The following is a 26,046-nucleotide window of genomic DNA, read 5'->3' as shown; positions in this document are numbered from 1 at the left end:
AAAAAGAAAAGCTCTGAAAAGGTCTAGTCAAACTCCCGATTTAAATCCAATTGAGATGCTGTGATGTGACCTTAAACAGGCCATTTTGGCTCACATATCCTCCAATGTGGCCAAAATAAAACAATTCCGTAAAGCAAAATTGACCAAATCTCATCAAGAAAGACATAAAGGACTCTCCTTGCCAGTTCCCAAAACTTCTTGATGACAGTTCAGCATCACAAACCCTAGTTTAAGGGTGCCAGTTCTTTTCTATGGCCATGTTGGTTCCATTTGGGCTGCACAATATAGAAAAATCTTGCAATATCAATAATATTGGTAAATATACAACTTGTTTGATCAATTGATAAATTTAAGTGTCACAAGAAATCATAAAGAGAAGAAACCGCAAAGGGAGCAAATAACTTTGAATTTGTTCACAATTTTATAGGTGTAAAAATAGTTTGACTTACAGATTTGAGGTCTATTTTAAAAGAGAAGATTTCAGTTCATCAACCTCTCTGCTTCTCTACAGGACGTGATGGTTGTTGGAGAGCCGACCCTCATGGGCGGCGAGTTTGGGGACGAGGATGAGCGTCTGATCACCCGTCTGGAGAACACGCAGTATGACGCCACCAACGGCCTGGATGACGAGGACGATTTCAACAGCTCCCCAGCTCTGGGAAACAACGCCCCCTGGAGTAGCAAACCCCCCGCCACCCAGGACAGCAAGCCCGAGAGCACAGCGCCCCAGCCCTCGCAGTAAAAATATAATAAACAAATTACATAAAAGAAGAAAACAACAGATCCTTGGCTCCATGTGGTTTAGACATTTAAACCTCTCTCCCTTTACCATGAGGACAGCGCTTCTGTGCCGCATAATGATTTCCCCCGTCTGCAAACTCACCACTGGCATGTCTAGCCAAACTTTGTCATCTGGGATATTTTCTTTTCTGAATCATTGTAACATTTATTTTAAAAAACACAGAGAACTGCTCAGAAGTATCTACAGACAATAAATGCATACAAAACGTATGCAATGTAAAATAAAATTATTATTGCAGACTGACGTTTTCCCTTCAGTGGAAAGCTGTAGATCAAATTCTCCCTCCCGGACCATCAGATACAAACCTCCTGTCTGGTGGAATACCTTAGCTGTGATTGGTTGACCTACAGGTCACAAGTCATCACGCTGACTGCGGACAGTGGGAAAGAGAGAAGAGTAAAAACAACAAAAAAATGTCTCTGAAATAGAAAGCTGGTCAAAGAAAGGTGGTTTTCAGCAGCCGGCGGAGCCCATGGAAGTATCTCACCGCATTGGACTCAAATGAAACATTGTTGGAGGCAATTGCATTTTTATTGGAAATTCAGTCGGCCGTTGGTTTGTTTCTACTGTTGCTCGAGTTTCATTTCCAATTAAGAGGAAATAAAAGTTCTCTACAAAGTGGAAGCTTTTTCAAATGAGGAAAATCTTGTCCTGGAATTGTTTTCTTAACGTTACTGCGGCTGTCACAGATTGTGATTTCATGCAAACCAGTTTGATTGTGTTTGTAGTCTATTGGTATTTTTGCTTCTTTCTGAATCCTTTGAAGTCCCATTGTAATTTTGCCAATCAGTTTGTGAACTTTGCTGACACATGTTGACGCTTTATTGTTTTTCTTCATTATTATTCCTGGAAAGTTGGACTTCTTTCCCTTTAACGACCTAATCCCAAACTGATACAAAAGCCTTCTCCTGCATGATTTTATGCAATTTTTATTTGGTTTGATAAATGTGCTTTTGAAACGCATCGTTTGGTTTTTGCTTTTTGTGTTCATCAGTTTGGGAACACTGTAACAAGGTTTGTAGCTCTGTAAATAGAGGTGGAATCTATTTTGTCCACTGTAAATCAGCCACTGAAAGCAGTTTGGATATGGCAGCTGTTTTTGTTTTATACCAGTTTCTCATTTCTGTAGGGTGGTTTGGATGGATGCTGGTTTGCTTTATTTTGAACCAAAACTTCTCATGTTTCTACACCTCTCTAGCTAGTACAGAACCAAAGCCACAAAGTTAACGAACAGCCACTGTCATACGACCATTTACTGAGGACTTATCGACAAACTGAAGGAACAAACCAGTTTTGCATTTTCAGATTGACATACAATCTCATCCACCCCACAGAAATGCTTTAAGATCCCCGTGTTTGTTCACAATTGTTCTTTAATCTTCAATTGAATCGATACCCCAGTATATCCTTGATCTTTTTGTTGGATTTTTGTTTAAAAATAGGCAAGAAAGCAATGACAGATGTCTTTATACAATTCGATCTAATGGGTATTTATTTGTGTATTTGTAAGGAAGCTAACACATTTCAAAATATGTTTGAGCCTAGTATTATTAGACACCATTTGTACATTATATAGCAGAGGTGTTCAGTGTCATATCTGATGTCTGGTATGTATGCTTTACCATTATGTGTGCCAATAAACCGTGCTTACAAAAAATCTGAACTTGGTTTGATCAACACACATGTGATATTAAACTTTGGTCTTGTTTCTTGAACCATATGTTTTTACATTTTTCTCATTATGTTGCACAGTATTTCAGAAACACATTTTTTTTCTTTGCAGAGACTGCTTGGTGGTTAAACCGAAAATATTTCTGCTGTAAATTTCAGCTATGCAAGTTTATCAGTGTGGTTTTTCTACGATATCCCAGGTCCTGTGTGGGTTTTCTCAGGGTATTACTTATATATAGTAATTCTTCTGTATTTGTAGTATATTTAGGGACCCCAAACACCCGCAAATAATTGAAATCTGGCAATATTTAAGAACCCCTCTAAAAATGCTTATAACTGCCCATTTTAATAGGTTATGCACCAAATACAGCTAAATATTCATTAATAAGCAGAAACCGCTAGCACTTCTGCAGAGGCTAATTGAACTTCTTTGTAGTTCTACGTAAAATGAATGATTGTTCTGGACTGGCTTCTTTGCCAGTGCTATCCAATAGCATGTCAAGTAGCATTTTACTTCAGTCTTTCAACTTCTTAATCTGGATTTTATCTAAAATATTTTAGATATGCTTTGAAAAATCTGCAAACAGGCAACTTTTTTATAAATGGTTTGAAGTTACATTCCACGGAAAAAATAGTCTAGACAGCTCCAGTAAGAAAAAGTATCAGAATTTTTTTCTATGGAGAATAAGACCTCTGTTTTTGCAACAGGGGCATCGCTGCATTATTTTATGCTTCAAACAGCTGGGGAAAAATATTCTCTGGCAACTCATAAAATTGTAGAAATGTAGAAAAGCACATTTTTGCGTGCTTGAGGATGTAACATTTTTCAGTCTTACTATTCCTTCAGAGCCACTGCTTCGTGGAACAGATGTTAGCAATTCTGCCTTGCAGCAAGTAGGTCCTGGATTCAGATCTAAGGCCTGGGGTCCTGTTTCATAGAGTGTTCATCTGCTCTATAAAGGTATTACATTTTCTACCAGGGCAAAAAATATGCCTCTAAGATTAATTGGTCTCTATAAATTGGCTTTAGAAGTCATTGTGTTTATGTGCATGGTTGCTTGTCTTAAATTAGCCCAGTGATGGTCAAGTACTGTGTTCAGGTTCAGTACTTACCACCTATTCACTGTTATGCTCAAAATATAACAGTGAATGCTGAACCAGATCCAGAACACATGGAAAATTAATGATTAATTAATTAAAAACTTCAGGAATGTTTCATTTTGTAAGGTGCAGAAAAACATGGTGAACTTTTATGGGAAAAATTCTTAGTGATATGCATCAGTATGTTTTTTGTTTTTATTTAGTTCTCCCACTTCTATACACTGGCAAAAAATAAATCATTGTTCACATTGCCTCTACCCTTCATACACTATAATGGCATAAAATGACTGATTCTTATCTCTAAACAAATTTTCTCTTTTGCTGCCATTTTTTATTACCTTTAATGAACATTCTGGAAAACAGACCTGCTGATATTTTTACCCAAAATGCGCAGTGAAGAGCAGAAGGCAATACAAAATAATATGTGCATTAAGATTTTAGATGTGCAGTTTTCAAGGCTAAATCACTGAAAGGTCGTAACTTTAAAAACTCCAAAGCCCCTCATTAGTGACTCATGCAATCATGTTTCTGTAAAACTTAGTTTTTAAAAGCATAAGCAGTATGTGTATTAACTGTGTATGCAAGTCTAATTGACTAGGAGGTTTGAGTGGATTTAATTTATATATCAGTTTCATAGGATCAATCTGTATGATTTAAGGTGCATAAGATGTTTGAATAATTTAGCACAATGAAACCTGGGACACTGCTTAGCCTGGTAAAGACACATTATATGTGAACGTTATTCTTTGTAGGAAGTAGCCTCCGTACTGTTGTTGGGTAGACTTTAAATTTTAAAATATTTGACAGGTCTTTGGCACCACCATGTGGAAGAGCTGGAGAACTGACACCAGAATTTATTTATTTTCTTTCTTACTTCAAATTGATGCCCTCGTCTCAAACGTCTACTGAAACCAGATGTAATACACAAATGTATTTATTTATTTAAGTGTAACTGTAGTTACTCTGTATTATTCTTTGTTTACGTAACGAATGCATCTATTTTTTTCTGCACACAGACTATCAGACACATTAAATTATTAAAAGCTCAAGTTTTATTTATAAATTCATAAAATCTTGTGGCTGGCTTCAGAATTTGTAAATAGATATTTAATAGAGGATTTTAAAGAAAACAAAACATGTAAAAGGTTCTGGCCGAACCACAAAAATATTTTAAGTTTGACATACTACTACTACATATACTACACATACTACATATACTTTTTTATTCGATCTATGTCTGTGAAAAAGCATGTTTTCTCAGTAACATTTAAACATGCATTCATTTCTGTATTTTTGTGATAAATATTGGATCTTCGAGTTGACGCGTCCTAGACCGACGCCGCTTCGATGACGTCATGCGTTGACCAGAGTAAAGATGGCGGACGTGTCGGGGAACGAGCTGTCAGAAGAGAAAGAAAACGAAATTGAGCTAAAGAAAAGACAGAAAAGACCTTGGGAAGAGTTTCGCAGGTCGGGAAAAATTGGGATAACTACAGAGCTGCCGGAGACTTTGGGGTTTTTCGACATTAGTGCAGTGAAGAGGGAGCAGCAGGAGGTCTCAGCAGGTAATCGTTTGGTCTACCCAGCTGTGAAGCCACAGATACAACCGTTAAACAACTTAAAGCTTGTTTTAGTCTGTTTTGACTTTCTTTAGCCATTCACACTTACGCGACTCAACGACTACAACGTTTTTTCTATCGTGAAAGGTTGAGGAATCAAGCATAAATTAGCTACAAAATGGGTCAGCTTGATGACAGCTGCTGAGTTTGTTTATATACAGTGCTAGCTTAATTAACAAGCTAATAATAAATAGCCACTTAGCTTTTAAACAGCGAATTCAGCCATTTGGTGAAGCTACCTATGTAGCTTCGTATTACTGTTGTATATGACAAATTTCTTTCTTATTACCTTTTCATATTTTAGGCTAAGGAAGCTTACTGTTTAGTGTGCTTTATCCAACTATATTAAGAGGAAGTTCAGTGGAAGGTCAAAACAAAAAGTGTGAAGGAGATATACAGTGTGTGGATTGTAGCTGAAGTCCGTGATTTAAGAGCCAACACACAAATGTGTACAACATTTGGGCTTCAATTCTTCATGTTAAGTAGACGGACCAACAGAATTTTTTTTGTTTTGTTTTTACCATGTCTAAAGTCTTTTCTGAAATCCAGTTTAATTGTAAGTTTAACAAAATAAATTTGGGTTATTTATTGGTTTTAATCTATAAACTAAACAGATGATTGAAATATGTAGCTGTTTGTATTTGATCTACATAGTATGAGTAAAATGTTTTAAGTTCAGTGAATATTTTTTATTGAGTTACTTAAATGAAATATGTTCTAATTTACTAATTTGAAACTGTACTTCACAATATTCGATATTAGATGAGAATTATCTACTCACCTAATTGTAATGTTTTACTTATGCAACGTGATCCACTTTTCCCTAAACCACTTAACAAAATACCAAGATGCCATTTGAAATGTGTTATTTGTTAGACAGTAAATCATATGTTGACTCAACAGCCAGATAGCTTTAAACCAGGTAACTCATGTTTTGCTTGAGTGTCACAATGTATTCAGAGCAGATAAAAAAGTATTTTATACATGAATATTTTTTCACTTTAAATATTTGTAGAGCACACATTAACCCAAAATTCACTCTAGAAGAATCAAGGTAATTTATTTATTTATTTATTTGGGCAGAAATCCACCTTGAGCATTGTTTCAAAGTGCTACAGAAGGAAATGATGAACTAAAAGTTTAAATATATTGTGTTTACTTTGATTTCACAATATGATGAAATGATGCTGGAAGATGTTGCTACACATTGCAATAATGTTATTGGTTATGGTTATCCCACTTTTCTCCATTGTGATGTCCACCGCTTGTCAGCTTTAGCAATGAGACCACTAAGAATATCCAAGAGCCCAAATACAGTATTGGCATAAAGAATTTGCATACATACATAAAACGTGATAGCATCCAAGTAGTTCTTTGCAATATTGCACACTTTGATATGGTGATGTTTGTGACGTGATATGTTGTACAGCTCTACATCAAATTTATATAAAATTTCTGCTGAAATTTTAATGAACAGACCTTGTAATTTCAAGGTTAAATTACAAAAAATAAATACTACTTTTTTTAAAAATATACTAATGTTGCAGTGTTTATAATTTTGAGATTTGAGGCTCGTTGTCGAAAACATAAATGCTAAATGAATCAAATTAAATACTTTTCAGGTGTAAAAGAAAACAAATCTATCAAACATATAAACCTTGAGTTCACCTTAACGTTGTGGTATGCTGATGTGAATTATACAGGGATCAACTGATTCCAAGTATATCTGATATCATCTCAGCACAGTTAAACAAACAGAGACAGTATAAAGTACAAAGTCATGCTGAGTTACATAATGTGCCTAGTTGCACAAAAACAGTTCATGTTGAAGTTATGGCATAAGGTTATGATAGACATCCTTAGAAAATGATATAAAATGATTAAGTGGACATCAAGCCCAACAGGCTCATCATTATTTCACCTTTTTGGGGCATAACATGCTTTAAGTATTTTTTGTGGCTGCCGTTTAACAAAATACATTTAGTTTACTTGTATTTAGATCAAAATCCTTTTTATTTTTTAAACATCAACATAATCCTTCATTTTAATTTATAATTTAATTGATTATTGGTTATTATTAATTGATGGAATCACAAAACATCACAATGTTTTAAAATAACTGTACTTGCCAGGAGAATAATTACACAATTTTGTTAAAATAAGTATTCGGTATATTTTATTTTTTGCATTGAAAAATGTAAAAATTAATCAGTTTTCATCACTTTTTCCAGTAACTTTCATGGAATTGAAATCTGATTTTGCTGACAGCTGCAATTGTCACAGACAATGGCTTTGTGATAACACTGTGGCACTCTCGTTGTTCCAGATCCATCGGTGACGCGCTTCATTTGTGCAGAACTCACCAGAGGCTACTTCCTGGAACACAATGAAGCAAAGTACACAGAGCGCAGGGAGAGGGTATATACATGCATGCGTATTCCCAAGGAGCTGGAGAAGGTAGTGTACAGTAACGGTCAATCTCTTGTAAACAAACCAAATATGTGATAGTTGACATTACACAATCTTACAATAAATGTTGATTCTGCTTAATTAATTCAACTATTGCTTATTACTAATAACTATAATAATAAAAAAATGTGCATTGGTAATATTTCTGTAGTTGTTTTTATAATATATAAAATAAAGTTAGAAAATGTATGTGATTTTAATATAAACCACTGTTTGCTATAGGCTGAATCAACTGAATGGTGCCATGCAGCATTAGAATTAAACTGAAATGTGTGTAAATATACTTTTAGATTGATTTAAATAAATTACAACTAGATTTCATCTAATATAATTATATATGATTTAGAATAACATCGTACTGTGAAACATTTTGATGGTACTTTTGATTTGCTGCTAAATAATCTGATCTTTATTAAACTTATGGATTGTAAGAATACAGATTTTTGAATTGTTGCTTTTCAGCTCACACACATTTAATGATCACAGTGGAGGTTTTACATTAACACTGACAGCTGTTGTGTCACATGGGGGTGTTGTTTGTTTGTTTGTTGGTTCTAGCTGATGATCTTTGGATTCTTCCTGTGTGCCGATGCCTTCCTGTACATCTTCACCTTGCTGCCCCTCAGAGTGCTGCTGGCTGTGCTTCGCCTCCTCACCCTGCCATGCTGTGGCTTCAGGTAAGATTGGAAAATATACATTATGCAATAACTGAAAACAGAAATAAGAGCAAATTGTATTTCTACACAAACTGAGTGTGTTACAGTTAATTTTCTGTATTTTTCTTGGTTTTTTGAAAACCAGGACTGCAATCTTCTCATTAGGTCATTAGGTTCAGGAGTTTTGTTGGGAGACACTTCCAGGATCCTTTGACCTATACCTATGTTTCTTCATATAATAACGTATCAGAAGGATTCAAATAAATTTTCATACTTCTAGAGAAACTGTTAAACTGCAAAAACATAGCTTTAACTGAAAGTTAAGGCCACCCTCTTTCAATATTTTGGAGGTGTTGTCTCTGGACATAAAAAATATCTCATCAGCTCAAGTTGGATAAATCCAATGTCAGATAAATATCAACACATGATCCATCACACATAATTTAAAGAAAAAGACGTTTAACATTTTAGATACTTAAGCTATCTAAAATGTTTAATTATTCTGTAGAATCTGCTTTTGAAGCCACAATTTTAGGATTCTCTGATTACCTTTGCATTAGGGTTATGGTCCAGACATCTTGCTCAGATGCGTCTTTGCAAGCCTAAGCTGTGCTTTTATCCTCTTGTCAGGTGTTCATCTAGAGTTTTATTTATCTAATGACATGGTAAATGATAAATGGCCTGAACTTGCATCTTTATCAAGTCGAGAAGATGAAGCGCTTTACACTGCATTCAGTCACTCACCCATTCACCAATTCACGCAAATGTTCAACTAACATATGTAAAAGTCTTAAACATTATAACATGTACTGTATTTCAGAAACAGTAAAATTAAAGGGACGTCCACTTACTTTTATGTAAGCATAAATGATAAATACAAATTGTTCAGATAATTCTCTTAATTTTCCGACTGGCAATCATGTTTGTAGTTATTCCTTATTAATTTGTAAGAGTATAAGTTGTAAGACTTGCAAATAAAGGAATGATTATATCAGTTTTTCATAGGGCCACACTTTGAAAAGATCATTTCTCCAGAAAAGGCTAAAACCAACTAAGGAGAAATGTCTTCTTTCAAAAACTCTAATAGTTTGTACACTCAAGAGCAGTTGGATGAGGGGAAGAATTGTTAACAGTTCAGCTATTTTACAAAGTAATGGATAAATGTACCCTTTCTCATGAGAGGCCCCCTGTCACATTCTGCCCCCTGTTCTGCCTTACTGTAATGATTCCTTACTGTCCTTCCCCTGCAGGGCACGCACATGCCCCTACTGCAAAAGAAGCAGGTATGCTCCCACAAGCCCATCATGGCTTTAGTAAAAGTTAGTCCTGTCCCGAGCAAGCCCGTGTTTCTAGTCATCAGTCTCATCTCATTTTCATGATGTTTGGCACCACACTCCATGTTCTGGTCTTCAAGTTAGTTTAACTTTGTCTGCTCTAGTAAAGTTCTGCTGAGCATGTTTGGACATTTTCATCCCGTGTTAAGTGTCCGTGATACACCTACTGCTGCACTGCACAGTTTGTGTTGTCTGTAGCTTAATTTTCCAGTACTTATGAGGGAGAAAAACAAAGTAATTATTTACCGCAACTGTTAAATTATCTTGAATCACTGTACTGCAGCAGACAGACTGTTTAATACTCAAAATTAAGCTTCTTTAACAAAATCTTTCACCTCTTATTCTGCCCTTTATGTTAAGCATTCGTTTACATCCTCACATGGAGGGAACTATACTCAGTCCTAGTTGCTTGTAATGCTGCTCTCGTAAAATTATTTGGCTTGTGAAGATGGTGCTTACAGAATGTAGATGATGCACCCTGAGCAGGTAACTTTAAAGGCTGCATCAGTTTCAAGTCTGTGTGCTGAGACTCAAGAGCCAGGGTCAGCACCCTGACTACCTGAATACTAAAACTGCAACATATAATGCAATGCAATGCAAGGTTGAACACTAGGTGGTAGTATAGCACCAGAAGTCCATGTCCAATGTCTTTCCCATTTTTGCAGAATTTATGTACATGCTTTTATTTGTGATATGAAGCAATTTGATATGGAGTAACTTTTTGAGTGAACAATCAAAGTTCACTGTGAGGATAATTATCCTCTAATGATATATTGAAAACAGCCCAGATGTTCAACTGCTTCCTCAGCTGTGCTTTGACTGAGAATCCAGTGATAATAATGATCAGGCTGTTGTCAGTCTGGTGTCAGTTCAGAGAGGTAATGATTCAGCTTCTCTATTACCAGCCATGCAAATCATGTTTTTCTGTATTGTTAAAGCTGCTGCTAAAGTCAGTGGAGGCATCAATGATGTTAAAATAGTTCCTAACATTCCACCTTGTTATTGAGTGTTTAAAAATTGTGCCTTTTGTGATCTGGAAAAGAAAAAAACATGCAGAACTGGTAACTGGGTTTAGTTTTCAGAAGAGCTCAATTAACCTAATAGGAGCACGCTGATTAGGCTCCCTCAGCATTTTCAAGGTATATTCCCATTTCTCTGTGAAAAATGAATAATTTTAACACACTGGTCATTACCAATAAGTTTATGTCCTTAGAAGGGAAAGACATGATTTCTCTACAGTGGTGTTGCATGCTTTCATGCAAATAGACGAAACATAGCTGGCATGGAAAATATGCAGAAAGTGTTCAAATTAATCTCCTCTAGCTCTTCCCAGTCGCCCCTGTCACTGTAACTAAATAACAGCTCCTATGGATTTGTCAGCTCTTCTCGTAACTTGCCCCAGAGCTGCCGCTGCCGACTACAGATAATAATAAAATAAGCTGCATGTTTGACTCGCTTTATTACCCTGAAAAGACGTGCCAGCGTTACTGTTGGATATGACAGCTGATGCTTGTTTGTTTTCTGTTTTAGTCATTTCTGTCCAAAATATTAAATCCAATTTTATATCATAAGTGAAACATTTTAATCAAGAGCAAGGCTCAGCCACTGGTCCTGTTGGTCTGTTTGGTAGATAAGGACAGTCTGGATTTATTTTTTATACATGTACTTTAAACAGAAAAACACATTTCAAAAACAACCATATTAAAAGGACAGCTGGCTTCCAAGATAAATGTTATATAAAGGAGATAATATCTTTAATATTTCATATTGTACTTTCATTGATACCATCTGTTGTTGCTCCTGGTGTTTTATCTCATTTTGAACAGAAATGAAAATATTACTCATGTTGCATCTCAGGATCAACTTGTGAAAATCTAATCAGAGATCATTCAGTCTGAGTAACCTGCAGTAATAGGTGAGGCTGGGAGACATCTGTTGTCTGTTCCTTCTTGTTTTGCCTCACGGTAAACCGTCAGCGTGGGGTAGATGAATGTGTGCATGATTCTTCAAAAGGTTGGAAATGCCTTCATGTTAATACTTAGTTCACGTGTGTGTTTGTCAGCACCTATTACATCGCAGTATGAACACATTTACTCATGCATGTTTGATTTTGGGAGATACAGAACAGCTTGCAGCTCAGCATGCATCAGGGCATTAAATAACACAAGTCTGTGTGTCGGTACAGGAAATAGACGCTGAGTTTTCTGAGTGGGTCCCTATGTCTGTGTGAACAGTGGGTCACGACTGCTGCAGCCAGCGCAGGTTTGTGATATGCTGAAGGGGCTGATCCTGGTGCTGTGCTTCTCCATGATGCACTACGTGGATTACTCCATGATGTATCACCTGATCAGAGGACAGTCCGTCATCAAGCTCTACATCATCTACAACATGTTGGAGGTACTTTACACTGCAAACACAGAAAAACAAATCAGAGATGCTTTAGCATACACTGTGTGTCTTATTTATAACTCTTAAAACCCGTTCCATTCCATGAAATCCATAAGGAAGAAAATAAACTATTTATTTGTAAATTCATTTTAAATAAATAAATCTCTAGTATTTTATAAAATATATATTTTACAAGGAAAAGTGTGCTTCAAAGCTGACATATTGAACAGAGTTTTCCCGAATAACAAAATAGCTTTTTACATCTAATACTTAAAGTTCTCAGCAACACTCCCTCTCCCTTAATAGAGTCTTGATCGATTCACTGATCAAAAACAGATTAGACTCTCTGTTTCTGGGGATCGAGCTGAAAATCATCTGATTTTGGTAAATAGACTCCGATTTCTGAGTACATCTAGTATTTAATTCTAAACACGATGATGTTTTTTGAAGTTCAGAGATTAAATATGAAATAATTGAGGCTTGTGATTCTTAAATTCTCTTCAGACTCGCATACCTTTTCAGTAGTGCGACATCTAATACAAGTTTAAGATTCATGGCTAAATAAATTGACAAGTCATGTTTAGCAATGTGAGCAACTTCTTGGCACCCACAAAATAAACTTTTCATCCTTGTGTGGAAAGCAAGCATCACAGGCAGACTCTAGTTCTTTCCATATTTGATGCTCTGAAGCACTTTATAAGAGAGTTACCCATGTCTGGATAGAGGTGCTTCTGTGATTTAATAGAAAAAACTAATAGTTCACTGGCTAACATCATTAAGGTTAGATTTATTGTCTTTCTAAAGCTCTGAGAAATTTCATTTCCAACCTGTTTTCCTTTATAAGGTTGCAGATCGCCTCTTCTCGTCTTTTGGTCAAGACATCCTGGATGCTCTATACTGGACGGCCACTGAACCCAAAGAACGCAAAAGAGACAATATAGGAGTTATCCCTCACTTTTTTATGGCTGTCTTTTATGTCTGTATCCTTCCATTTTATCTTCATGTTAAACCCAAAAGCTTTTGAAATATGACCTCTTTTATTTATTCTTTAAAACAACAGGTATTGTTTTAAAGTTACATGGTCATACACTATGTAAATGAATATTCTGTAACATCTATATTCTAAGTCTTATGAAATTTGTTATCAAATATGGTATACCAAAGGCAGGACAAATCAACATTTTTATACTTAAGTAACATTTGTTAATGCCTGTCGCTTCAGCACCTGAGCCATCTCCAAATATTATTGAAATAATAGACTTTTACAGTTTCTGATTTTTTATTCCTAACCACTGCCTTTATTTAACTTGATTTATTTTTAAAAAGGTGTTTTTCCTGAGTATTTCTTCCTCAGTTCTTCATTCCATCCTCATCATGGTCCAAGCCTCCACTCTGAATGTTGCCTTCAACTCGCACAACAAGTCTCTGCTTACCATCATGATGTCCAACAATGTCAGTGCAGACACACATCCATGCAAACAAAAAGAAATTCTAACGCACAGTTACCTAAAATATTTGTCCAAGTAGCAATGCACTAAAAGTATTTGTATGTTGATATATTCAGCAAGCGGATGTTAAAACCTGACTCTTGCAGCCACAGCAATGTATTTTATACAACATAGATTTGATGATGTATTATGTGTGTTTTATGAATCACAGTTTGTGGAGATCAAGGGAAGCGTCTTCAAGAAATTTGAGAAGAACAATTTATTCCAAATGTCTAACAGTGGTAAGTTTTTCATCACCACACTGCACATCATTTTTCATTGACCTCTGTCTTTCATAACAGTTATATACATTTGTTGCATTGGACAGCTCTGCTTTCAGCTATAGATGTTTGATAGCTTACCACAGTCAGGTGAAGGCTTCCGTAACTAGCTTAATAAGAAAAGTGCATTTGTTTATTTTTGGCTTCATTGTCCCACATGACAGCAACAACAAAAAAAACAGCTGTGACTTCTTTTTAAAATGTACTAGAACTTATTTAAAGACAAGGTAGGTGTTTTTCAAATACAAAACAAAGACAAAAATGGCACCCGACTTCCCGTGAACTGTTTTAATTGGCCCATTTAACATTTTTTACTCTACTTAATTAACAGTTTTTATTTTATCTTTCAGATATAAAAGAACGGTTTACCAGCTATGTTCTCCTCCTCATCGTCTGTCTCAGGAATATGGAGCAGTTTTCATGGAACCCAGGTAATTAAATGTTTTCCTTGTAAACTAAGTTTTTATTCACATTTAAAATGCAATAAATACAAAACTGCATTGTTTCACTTTTGCTATAAATATAAGACATTGCCAGTATTTCTGTGCCAGCACTGATGTTGCTGCTTGCTTTGAACAAAGATTTGACAGTTATGCTGAGCAGTTGCTTTCTGTCTCTTCCCACTGACCAACTGTAGTACTTTGGGGAGTTTTTCCCAGACTCTTCAGTCAACAAAGCAGCAAAGTCAGAGATGAGAGCTGGGTGTTACCGTTTGACAGCTTTCTGACACTCGGCTCCTCCTGCCAGTCTCAAACACAAACTCCCTGTCAGTGACAGATGTTGACTGCCAGCTGAAATATTAACACCTTAAAGCAGCACTCTTCTCATTTTGCATTCATTTTGTGTTCATCCTCTGATAAACCAAGATGGATTTGCTCAGACATAATATTTTTTTTCCTTAGACCACCTGTGGATGTTGTTCCCTGATGTCTTTATGGTCGTCATGTCTGAAGTTGCTGTTGACATCATTAAACATGCATTCATCACAAAATTCAACGACATCACAGCAGATGTAAGAAACAAGCCAGTGGCAAAATGACACATTTACTCATCGCTTATTGAACAAAGTTTCTAACCGGTCACATGCATGTCCTCCAGGTGTACAGTGAATACAGAGCCAGTCTGGCCTTCGATCTTGTTAGCAGTCGACAAAAGAACGTATGATTATTTTTTTTTTTTCTTGCTTGTTTGTTTTCATATTATTGCAATTATTTTGTTACATTATGAAGCTCATGCAGCTAACAGATTCTCATGTCAAGAGATGTAACCTTTGTCTGTCACTGTGCAGGCCTACACTGACTACAGTGACTCAGTGGCCCGGAGGATGGGCTTCATCCCTCTGCCGCTGGCTGTTCTGGTGAGTGACAACAGTCTGTTACCCTAAATCGATTCAAATCTTGCATTAAGCCTTTAAAGTAACAGTCCAAATACTAGGTTTTAGATTTTTCTGTTTTTGAATTAAACTGATTTTGGAATGTTTTGCTGTTTTTTCAGCTAATCAGAGTGGTGATGAGTTCTGTGAAGGTACAGGGAGCTCTGTCATATATATGTGTATTCCTCTTTTACCTCGGGTAAGCCTTTAGTTTTGCTCTGCTTGTTTTCTTCTGCTTTTATAAGACAAATTATATTTCTATTGCCAAAATGAAAGCTAGTAACCACAATATTGTGATGGAAGTTTTGACAAATTTATCAAATGCTTTAGAAACTAAAAAAATGAATTTTTATGCAATTGTTAGACTCTTGACTTGCTCTCTGCGCTGATGAGGTCACACTGACACATCTGTGGTTATATAAGCATGAACACTGTAGCTGACTTCCTACTGGGCTCTTCCCATTGAAGAATTCACTTCAGGGAGAAGAACACATTGGTGTCATCTCTGGCCTTCCCTTTCCTCTGGTTTAAAAATAGCCCTTTTTTGAGCAGATCGCAGTGCCTTGGCAAAGATTTAGCTGACACAATCTCAGTTCCAAATGGCCTGTCACAGCAAGCGTTGCTCCACAGACCCAAATGTGTCCGTCTTCCACTCATCAGTGTCAGAATCAAAGCTCTGCAAGGAAAAACATTCTGAACATCAGCAGATGAGGCTTGAATGGTGGTGATTGTTTACAATTGCTAGGCTCCATTTTATTACTATTACCAGTGCATCTCAACAAATTACAATTTGTGTAAATAAATTATTTATTTAAATTATTAAATAAAGTAACTAGCATTATATAGATTTACATTATATAGATTTATTTTTGATTGAAACCCAAAATTCAGTTTCTCAGACAATAGGAATTTTACATAATACTAATTTTTGTTTTTTGGGTTTTTTTTTTTAAGAATATTTGAAGCAGGTGACTCTTTAAGTACTGACCTGAACCGAAGTTCACACTTTGTGAATCTCTCTTAAATTTCTCAATGGTCGTTGACTTACAATCCTCTGAATTAGGCGTTTCAACCTTGAGCACTGAAGCCTTTTGTTGGGTTCCTGGTCCAACACCCACATCAAAGGGTTAAATTTTCTCTTCAGCAAGCAGTCAATTTATACAGACTTCTGCTAATGTCCTAATTAATAGAATCAGGTGTACTTAAGCAGAGGCACCTTTGAAGCTGCAGAATGTTAAGTAATATTCCAAACAATTAACTTCTAAAATTTTAAAAAGGTTGATATTTTAAACTTAATTACTGAAACAAACATTTGATCAGATTTTAATGTGTTAAGATGTTTCTGTAAGTTTAGCACATCTGAGTTTTGCTTGATTTAGTCAGAAAACTCTGTTTCTAATTAAAGTAAATTAATAACTGGGGTGTTTTGATGGAGTTCTACAAGTTTAGCAAATGTCACCATTTATGGAAAAAAAAAGTTTTTATCTAAATTCCAAAACCTGCTATAGTTCAACTTCAAGGAAACTCAGAATTAATCCCAAGTTATTGCTTATTTTATCCTTTATTATGTTTTTAGCTATTTATTTCTTCATGCCAATAAAATGTTAAATATTCTAATATTGTTTCCATTGTTGCTGCTCTACTTGTAGGATGGTTACTCTAAAAGTTTTAAACAGTATCGTGCTACTGGGGAAGTCTTGTGTTTATGTCAAGAGAGCCAACATGGAGGACAAACTGTTTGAGAGGCCATCGACCGCTCCGTCCTTCTCTGCAAAGAGTCCCAGCAAATCTGACCCACGTAGATGCACTAAATCTTCAGGTAAACAAAGCTGATCACATCAAGTCTTAATAAAATCAAAGTTAACCACATGGTGGTTAATTTTTATTAAAGTGCATGTCTTCAGAGAAGATAAAGGAATTGCTCATAAAAGTTATTGAAGTCTTATGTTGTAAAATATGGACAAAAACACAACATGAGGTTTATCCTGTGCAGTGCATTTTATTTGTTACCATAAAAAGTATTGCCTCAACTTTGTAAAAATGTCAAAATATTTTTTTAAGTCTGATCATTTTTTTCTGTTCTTCGACATAAAATCCAAACAGTTTAAGTTCACTAGAACTGTGAGACTAATAACTGAATGTTTATTAAAAACTTACATGGAGTCAACTTTTGTATGAAAGAGAAAAGGATTGGTATGTATTATTTACTTTGTAAGTTTGAACTCTTGGGAAAATGTTTGTAATAGCTGATGGACCAGCAAAAAACTATTTATAAACACACATCAATACAGCTGGTATTTATATACAGTCTAAACATCTTATTTTTATTTTAAAACAATTCAAATACTGTTCTCTGACCAACACAATCAAATGGTTGGCGAATTGCAGTTGTATTTATTAAAACAGTTATTTATATGTACAGCTGGCAACCGAGACATCCTGAAGTGAAGCAGTGGTCTCTCCTGCCAAGCCTCCTAATAATCAGTTTTGTGTAGTTCTTTCAAATGTGACTTATTCTATTTATTTTCAGAATGTTTTTTCTTATGATACCACTCCTTGTACTCTCACAGTGAAATAGTTCTCACTGCTTCCTTTCAACAAAACATACTTCATAATGAGATATGTGCTGTACTTTGATTTATTCAAGAGTACACTTTTCTGGATAAACTAGAATTATTTTAATAGCCATCTTGGTGGAGGTCACCCAGGTTGTGGAAATAACTACTTTTTATTTTCCAAGCTGGTTTCTTATTGATCTTTTCTCACTTTCACAGAGGAGGAGGGCTAGAAATACAAAAAAATCACCTTACTGTGGTTCCCCAAAAGAAAGGAAGCACACATGAAAAGATAAAATAGATTTTGTACTTGTTTGCAAGTTAAACCACCCAAACTCTCTTAGCTTTTAGCTGTAGTTTGAATCTTCAGGAAGAGAGATGACAGGTTTTATAGCTGAATGTTTGGCCATTATTATTCAGTCAGCTGCAGCACGAATGGTTTATTAATATATCAACTTCTTTGTGTAATCAGTAGACAAAGATGCCAAAAATGGCAACAATTTGCCTTTTTGCAAACAACTTGACAGATTGCATTGACTTGCTGTAGTCTGCTGTGGTTGCCTGGCAACAAGAACCATGTACAAAGTCATCAGATGAACTATGTCCACTGCCTTGTTTTTATTCTGAGCAAAGCTGATTTTGCTTGATAAGCATAACAACATTTTAAGGTATAATATAAGTAATAATAAGTTATTATTTGAATATTTAAGTCTTTCTAGACAACAACTGTCTAGAAAATAGTTACTAATACAGAAAAAGGAGTTTATACTCTTTATCCTTTGTCATTCAGGTGAATCCAGCGTGGATCAGGTTCCTGTCACACCTTGCAGCCCTCCAACCTTCTCTTCGTCCGTTGTGACCACCCAGCCGGCTCTCCGGCCTGACTTGTTTCTCCCTCCCCCCACTGATGCCTCACCTGCGGCAGCAGATAGCTGTCCTTCGACCTCAGAACCCCAATCTGACACTGAACCACCAACAGTTTCACCTTTACAAGAAGAGGAGGCAGACGAAGCCTCCGATATGAACCACAGAGCTCCCAATAAGGACCTGCTGGAGATCGACCGCTTCACAATCTGTGGCAACCGAATTGACTGACCAGCAGCAGCCGCCGATGTAGCAAGTAACCCACTCAGGTATAGCGGAGAGCACAAGCTCTCAGCCAGACCCTTCAAGCTGAAAGCAGAGTATTTATTGGCAATACAATAAGTTATTGTTACCAGGGACACAGCGTCAGGTGGTTCTGCTGTGGTCGACACCTCAGGTCGAGAAGTTTGACGAAGAACACTTCAGGTGTCTGATAAACAGCAGGAGACGGAAAGTGTGAGTGTGGCAGCCGAGTCGTCGGGACAATCTGCCAATTTTTGTGTGTGTATGTGTGTGCACGGGCGTGTACGTGGTTGTGTGTGTGTCTGTGTGTGAAAGAAAGCAACAATGCGTGTGAGTGTGACAGCACACAAGCACTTCCTGATTGAGCAGCTGTGGGATCAGGAGAGAAATGTCACTCAGCAGACATAAAACAAACTAAAACCACAGATTTTTAAAGCAAGCATCAGAATATTCATTTTGTATAAGAAAACATGCTGAAGCATCAACCTATTGGCTTTCAAGACTAAGTGATTATTTTAGGCATTTATGTTGAGATGGTGTTTCAAACAGAAAAATAGGAATTATATTTTTGCACATATAAATTAGTATGTTATTCGGTTTATTGAGGATAATAAAATGTGGATTACAGAGAACTACATGAAATTTATAAATCAAAACATGAGAATCAGCAAACATGAAATCCAAAGTAAAGTAAAACACAAAAAACAAACATTCTTTTAAACGGTTGGCCTTAAGAGGGACGTTTTGTTTACATCATCATTGTATCATTAACAGACAGAAGCTGCTGATGTTAACTCAGCAGCTTCTGTCGGTCCCTGACTCAGCAGATGGAGACCAGAAGTGGAGGATGCAGCGGGTCAGTTACATCTATAATGTCATCTTTTTATGAACAAAGTGATAAATCATTCAATATTATCATCTTCAAAGTCTTGATATCCATTAAGACGAGATATGACTGAGTGCGGCGCCTCCTCTGGAATGTACCAAGTTAGTTTTTAATTATTTTCTTCTCGAATGTTTGCACTGATGGACCATTAAGTTATATTGAGTCATGTTTCACTAAACTCAGCCGATGTTTCCATGGGAAAATCTTCGAAAGATAGAAGCAATATTTCCACGACAGAATGCCTTTTTTTTGCATGTGTGCTTTAAAACTTGTGATTTGACTGACTTTAAGAAGTTATTGTAAACCGTTTTTTATTGTGATTAAAATACATGACAAATATATAGAGTATATAAAAACTGTTTGTTTATAATTAAATGTAAGGACCATATAAAAATCCCAAACTTGATTACATTTTTATGATAGAAAGTCAAGCAAAGCCCTTCAGTTTTATCAGAAATGTATCAGTTTCAAATGTAACACGAATATAGTTCGATTTGTTTTCTGTTTTCATCCATTAGTACACAGTTAATTTCTATAAAATATTTTCACCAAAACACAATTTCAAAAGAACTGTTATCTTGTAAAACTGAATCAGATTTTTAGGAATTTGTTATCTTTGTCATTCAGTGTTGGAAACAAAAATGGACTTGGAACAAGGACATAGAGACAAATGTTAAATATTGTTTAAGCAGAAAAATGTTGACATTGATGTTTAAAGCAAAGTGTTGATTTACATTGTCCTTTTCCATCATAATAAGGCTTATGGCTCTACTTGGGGAACTGTAAATGACTCAAATTTTCCATGTGAAATGTGATTCCTCAAACCATCGCGTCGTTCTCTCAGAAGGCCAGAACTCCCCCGTGTTTTGTTCGGAGTCGTCCAAACTCTTTGTTTACAGTGAAGAGCAGCCGAACTGCAAGCGGCCAATGCTGAGATCAACAGAACTAATGAAGTGTTTTTATGTCCAGTACACTGCCTGCTCTGTTTCATTAGTTTAGATTTATATTTAATTCATACCTTGATAATGAATGAAATTGCCTTTTTGGAATAATAAGTGTGTTTTTGTTTTTTTTTAAATGGTGATCACAAATGTTTCCTGTAACCACAATAAGGAAAGGAATAACTGTGAACAGCAGCCTTTTTTACAGCTGTAGCTCTGAAGCAAACAAAAAAAATCTAATTTGGTAATCATTGGAGAATTGCATCAATCAGTAATCAGCCAGATTAGAAAACTGATTTAAAAAAAAAAAAAAAAAAAAGTCCACCGGTGTATGTCTCCAATAGCCTAAAGGAAGGCTTTGGAATGGCCTACTTAAAGTCTGAACTTAAATGTGATTGCAGTTTTGCAGCATGAAAAAACATTTACTTTTGCAGCATACACATGATACAGAATTGTTTATGTTGTTTTTTTTTTTTCTGGTGAGATTGCATATATACAACAGAAGCCTTCTGTGATGTGGTGTTAAAACAGCTTTAATAATGATCAGGAGCAACTATCTGATTGCATGTGAACTATTATGGGTATAGCACATTTCGCTCAGTGACCAGGACCATGCAGTTTTTACTGTATCTAGTAAGTAAACAACGCCAAAGTTAAGTAGAGGATTATCAGAATCAACTCTTGACTAAAAAGCATGATACTTTTGTGAAGGATAAACAGCTATAGAAGCTTGATGAATGCATATTTGGAGTATCTGCAAACTATGGCTTTAGCTAAAGGAAACAAGAACTGGGGGAAATGGAAGATCTGTCAAAAGTTCAATGAAACACTTTAAAAACACTTAAACTTACATTGAGAAATAGTAGGGTAGGGTAAAAAAAAAACTGAAACAGTCAAGGTGTTTCAGCAATACAGCTTCATATCAAATCACTCCAAAGGCTAAATTAAAGTTTAAAATCAGACTCTGATTCTTATACTTCTGGAGATGTTGACAGCCTCACCATTGTTCCAAAGTTGGAACAATGGTTTATATTTTCAACTTCCCATTAGGATGATGACCTCATCTTTACCCAGACACTGTCTGTTTGGAAGCGGAGGTCAGGCAGAGTAAATCTGCACTAGGCATTCTTAGAGGGATAAGCTCCTTACACTGCCGAGAGCTGAGGCAAGCTGCAGCCCTGTTACTGCTTCCTGTAGGGCGACAGGTGTAGTCATAGGTTATTTAGATAAATTCCAGTGCAGCAGCAGTGGTCTAAATGGGTAGAAAAAGAATTTTAAAAAGAAAGTTGGAAGAAAATAATCAGGAAAGATGTTAAAATATTGGTCATTAAAGCCATTTTTAGTCAAACCAGACAGTATCTGTGACTTAAATCCAAGTTTAGTCATCTGTTCTAACCGAGGGTCTAAAACATATAATTTACCATTACAGTGAAACAATTCTGCAGGTTTAATGACCTTTTATCTGTAAAGAAATATGATCACAGTCGACAATCAAACATTTCTAAGCCAGGGTTGAGGCCTTATCTTCTCCACAGTCGGAACAAAAATCTTATTGTACTGAAAAAAATCCAACTAAACATAGCATCAGCAATCATACCAGAAAGCCTGGCATGGCTACAGTAGCATCTGTTAGTTGGAGGAAAAGAAAAGTTTAGGACCTGGTATAATTGACATGTGCACACAATGCAGTCAAGATGAAAGAAGTCAGAACCCATTAAACGAAAATGTCGATCTGGAAGTGTCCATAACACATAAACATCATAACAAGAAGTGAAAATGTATTGGAAATTTGAAAATGAGTGGTACAATTAGGTGGAGCCTTCAGTCCTAAAAAATCTGAACGACTGAAAATCATTTGTGTCATAAATGATTATAGAATTTGATTCATTTTCTTAAGATCCTGCTGTCTCTTCTGTCTCCCACAGGGCTATCCACAAACAGCTAAAATCTGCAAATACTTAAGACCCCCTTTAAAACACTTATAACTTCTTGTTTTAATAGTTCACACATGAAATATACCTGCATTATGGATCAAAGTGCTCAGTGGAAACCATCAGAAGCTAAAATCTACAGCCTTCTTTACCTCTGCTTTAGCCAATCAGCACAATGCTGCTTTACAAACACCAGCCAATAGCTTAGCATTGTGCCTATATATTACAGCTTTCTAAAATCGATTTCCTTTTGAATATTTTAAAAATGACATGTGGAAAAATGTCTATGAATAAGTAAATTTACCACAAAAAATTGGAGTTATGCTTCATAGAAAAATTCATAAATAGGTGAATCCCTGAATTCTTGACCGCGGATAGGCGGGATATTACGATCAACACTGAAATTCAATACAGCGCTAATGTCAAGTGTAGTGCTGTCTGGGCCCCCCTGTCGTAGGTGGACTCAGGCAGTTGTTCAGTTTGCTTTGTCTTGGGCCGGCTCTGACAGTAATCTATATTCATAAGCTTTGGAAAATACATTTTATGGAAAGTGACCTAAAGGTAGATTTAATTACATCTTGTTGGTACTCCCTTCATCCAGCCTCCTTTTCCCGGCAGGAGGAGCGCTCCTCTCTGGATTATCCTCTGCACTGTCTGGATGGCTGCGCACGACCCCGCCCGCTCCCGTGACGCAGCGCATCTCTTTACGCGCAGATGCTGGAGTCGAAGAGACAGGCGCGCACATCTCTTAGGGCTGAGCACATCCACTACCGGACACGGTAGAGGGAAGATCAGCCGGTGTGCATCCGACAGGGATCCCCCGGACAGCGGGGTAGGATGCTCAGAACGAGTCGCTCCGTGGGCAGCAGTACTTGAAGAGCTGCGGTCCATCCACTGGAACGCTTTAAGATTGATCTCGAATCAATTCCTCTGGCTTTTTAAGAAACGCCACCGTCCAGTTTAGTATCTAGAGCCAGTTGAGGGTAGATCGGGGTTTGGCTTGGACACGATGTGGAAGTCCGGGACACTACTGCTACTGTCGGTGCTGTGGGCGTCCGGTGAACTCCAGCAGGAGACAGAGCCGCGGAGGCTACCACCTCCGGGAAAGTTGGATTTTGGTTATGTGCCTGCGGGAGTTTACGAGACATTGGCCCATTACGAACCCGGACCCATAGGGATCCTCTTCCACTTGGTGCACGCTTTCCTGCATGTGGTGCAACCCAACGCTTTCCCCCACGGTAAGCCACCGTCGTCCGGTCTCAGTGAGCATTTTAACCCCTTGGGCTGCCAGAAAATAAGCTTCAATTGGCAGAACTTTAACATTTAAAGTAACCCAAAGCGCTATGTGAACTTGTGGTGACTTCTTTTATTGAGATAGTTGATATAACAACAAAATATGAAAGATAAGCAACCGCCTTACATTTCTGGAAAGCTTAACAGTTTGCGTCATTTTCCAGCGCCAAACCCAAATGTTTAATAAAACTGTTTTTTAAAACCCTTTGTGCTGCTTTAATTACTGATCTGCTTGAACATAAGTGCACTTTCGGATCTGCAGCTGGTGTGTATGTGCGTGACGTCCATCTAGGCGGTGCGCGTCTCGTTCTGTGCGCACAGCAGCGCACGTTGGAGGTGGTGTTTATGCCTGCGGCGCACTTTGTGTCAAGATGATTACAATTAGCGCACCTACATGTTGTCAGAATCAAATGCTCTGCGGTCGGTCTGCTTGGCATTTTACGTGTGTGTGAAGAATTTAGTTAGAGCTGCACCCAGAAAGCCTCATTGCGCCAACCTATGCATTTCAGAAACGACTTAAAGGAGGTTTGTGTTTAATTGGGTATGGGATCCTCAAAAGAGGCAGCTCCCCTGCGCCCCACACAGACTCCATACTCCTTTAGAACATTTTGAAGATTAGTAGCTCTCCAAGTCACCTTGTTAAATGAGTAATCCCATAAGCTTCTGCGCCATATGTTGTTGGCCCCTTATTTTCCAGTTTGCCACCAGCTTTCAGGGGGCAGCTGGCCAAATCCACAGCAGCAGCCAGATCTGTGATCATTGAAGTTTTAGTCATTCATAGCTCTTCTAATTTACAGAAGGTTGTCATTATGAAGTTAATTAAATTAAATATCAAGTGTTACCATATGAATGTCACCTGAGAAATCTCCTTTATTCTGATGTTTGGATTATTTTTAATGACAACATTCAGCTGCATTAATTAACATTGAACATTGACATCTATTTTATGTTCTACCCACAAACTGCTGTGTAATTTATTGTGATTTTATGTAACAGGCCATCACAAAGTCAAGTTTATTTGCATAGAATGTTTCAGAAAGAAGGCAAATCAAAGTATTTTACACCATAAAAACATCATACAGTCAAATGAAACAAGCACTAAACATTACATTTTATCAAATGTCGTTATCAAAATCATCAACACTCAATCAATTGTGTTGTTCAATGTTCAATTTATTATGGTTCAAAACAAACTCTTAACAGGTGGGTTGCAGTTTTCTGGAAGTTTGTTTTGCTTTTGAGGAATATGTGATCTGATAATCTCCATGTGTGGTTCTGGTTCTGAGGATGCAAAGCAGATTAGACCTAGAAAACCTGACTGGTCTGGAAAGTTGATACAACAGCAGGTCAAAGTTGGATGTCAACAAAGTGTTTTACATGTAGACCAAGAAGATTTATTTAGGTCACTTCTTCCACCTCTTTTCTGTCTCCCTAACTTGATTTGTGAAATGAAGTCAAAAGAAAACCCATTTGCAGTTATAAAAAAAGGCTTTTCTTGTGACTTCTTTAAACAATCTTTTAAAATTAATATTTGACAATTTAAATAGGAGATGCAGTGGTTCTGACATTTTGGTCAATTTCTGAGAATTGGTTTTTTCATAACTCTGACCTGTTTATACCAACTTTAGCTCCAGTTTCTCCTTTAAAATAAGAATACATAAAAGTAGTCTTCCACACATTTTCTCCAGACTTCTGCCACTTCAGCAACACTGCAGTGTATGTGTTAGAGAACATCCCCAGGAAAACAAGACTGAAAAAATATTTTGAACCAAAATTATCAGTTACTAATTTTTAACTCTTTAGCATCTTTACAATTATTATAGTTCAGCTGACTGTGTATAGTTATAGATGAAGTAGACTCAGATTTTTTTAAACAGCTACCATGATTTCCAAAACTAGCATAGTGCATAACACTGTATAAAAACTCAAACGGATAAATCTAAGCAGCTTTTCTCTGTTCATCCCTCATGACATCTGCTGAGAATCTCACAGCCGAAATGAACTACAGACACTTCTCACTATGTATGCTATTCATAGAAAATACAGCTTCCATTTTAACAACTTCTTTAACTGCTCTGTCTCTGATTTCAATTTTACATCACCTCACCAACAGTGAATATCCAACCCTCCAACTTGAAGGGCGATTTCACACT

General features: G+C 36.6%; 3 protein-coding genes across 18 annotated transcripts in view; all 3 read left to right on the top strand.

Annotated features, from left to right (window-relative positions):
• The window catches only part of ldb2a (LIM domain binding 2a), a 92,756-nt gene extending 90,239 nt beyond the window's left edge, over positions 1 to 2,517 (top strand). For all 4 annotated transcript variants that reach the window (XM_044126523.1, XM_044126522.1, XM_044126521.1 and 1 more), the window contains exon 9: positions 512 to 2,517. In XM_044126523.1, the coding sequence (XP_043982458.1) occupies positions 512 to 742 (231 nt within the window). In that variant the 3' untranslated portion in view covers positions 743 to 2,517. The remainder of the gene's footprint in view (positions 1 to 511) is intronic.
• A 2,367-nt stretch (positions 2,518 to 4,884) lies between these two features.
• tapt1a (transmembrane anterior posterior transformation 1a) lies at positions 4,885 to 20,067 on the top strand. 2 transcript variants are annotated; one of them, XM_044126518.1, is made up of 15 exons: positions 4,885 to 5,139; positions 7,520 to 7,650; positions 8,221 to 8,339; positions 9,569 to 9,601; positions 11,887 to 12,049; positions 12,885 to 13,020; positions 13,395 to 13,492; positions 13,700 to 13,769; positions 14,159 to 14,239; positions 14,711 to 14,820; positions 14,907 to 14,966; positions 15,097 to 15,165; positions 15,303 to 15,379; positions 16,830 to 16,999; positions 18,526 to 20,067. In XM_044126518.1, the coding sequence occupies exons 1-15, from the start codon at positions 4,950 to 4,952 to the stop codon at positions 18,828 to 18,830; spliced, it is 1,812 nt and encodes a 603-aa protein (XP_043982453.1). In that variant the 5' UTR covers positions 4,885 to 4,949; the 3' UTR covers positions 18,831 to 20,067. The 2 variants fall into 2 exon arrangements, with proteins under 2 accessions (XP_043982453.1, XP_043982454.1); XM_044126519.1 differs by lacking the exon at positions 9,569 to 9,601.
• A 2,879-nt stretch (positions 20,068 to 22,946) lies between these two features.
• The window catches only part of prom1a (prominin 1a), a 61,025-nt gene continuing 57,925 nt past the window's right edge, over positions 22,947 to 26,046 (top strand). For 4 of the 12 annotated variants that reach the window (XR_006371599.1, XM_044126510.1, XM_044126513.1 and 1 more), the window contains exon 1: positions 22,947 to 23,838. Coding sequence is in view for 9 of the 12 variants with exons in the window: in XM_044126510.1 (XP_043982445.1) it covers positions 23,610 to 23,838 (229 nt within the window). In the remaining 3 variants the exon portion in view is untranslated. The remainder of the gene's footprint in view (positions 23,839 to 26,046) is intronic. The other 8 variants (XR_006371600.1, XR_006371601.1, XM_044126516.1 and 5 more) reach the window with 4 other exon arrangements.

This window comes from Gambusia affinis, linkage group LG09, assembly GCF_019740435.1.
Source record: "Gambusia affinis linkage group LG09, SWU_Gaff_1.0, whole genome shotgun sequence".
Lineage (NCBI taxonomy): Eukaryota > Metazoa > Chordata > Actinopteri > Cyprinodontiformes > Poeciliidae > Gambusia > Gambusia affinis.
The sequence above is the reverse complement of the archived record's forward strand: the minus strand, read 5'-3'. Positions and strand labels throughout refer to the sequence as shown.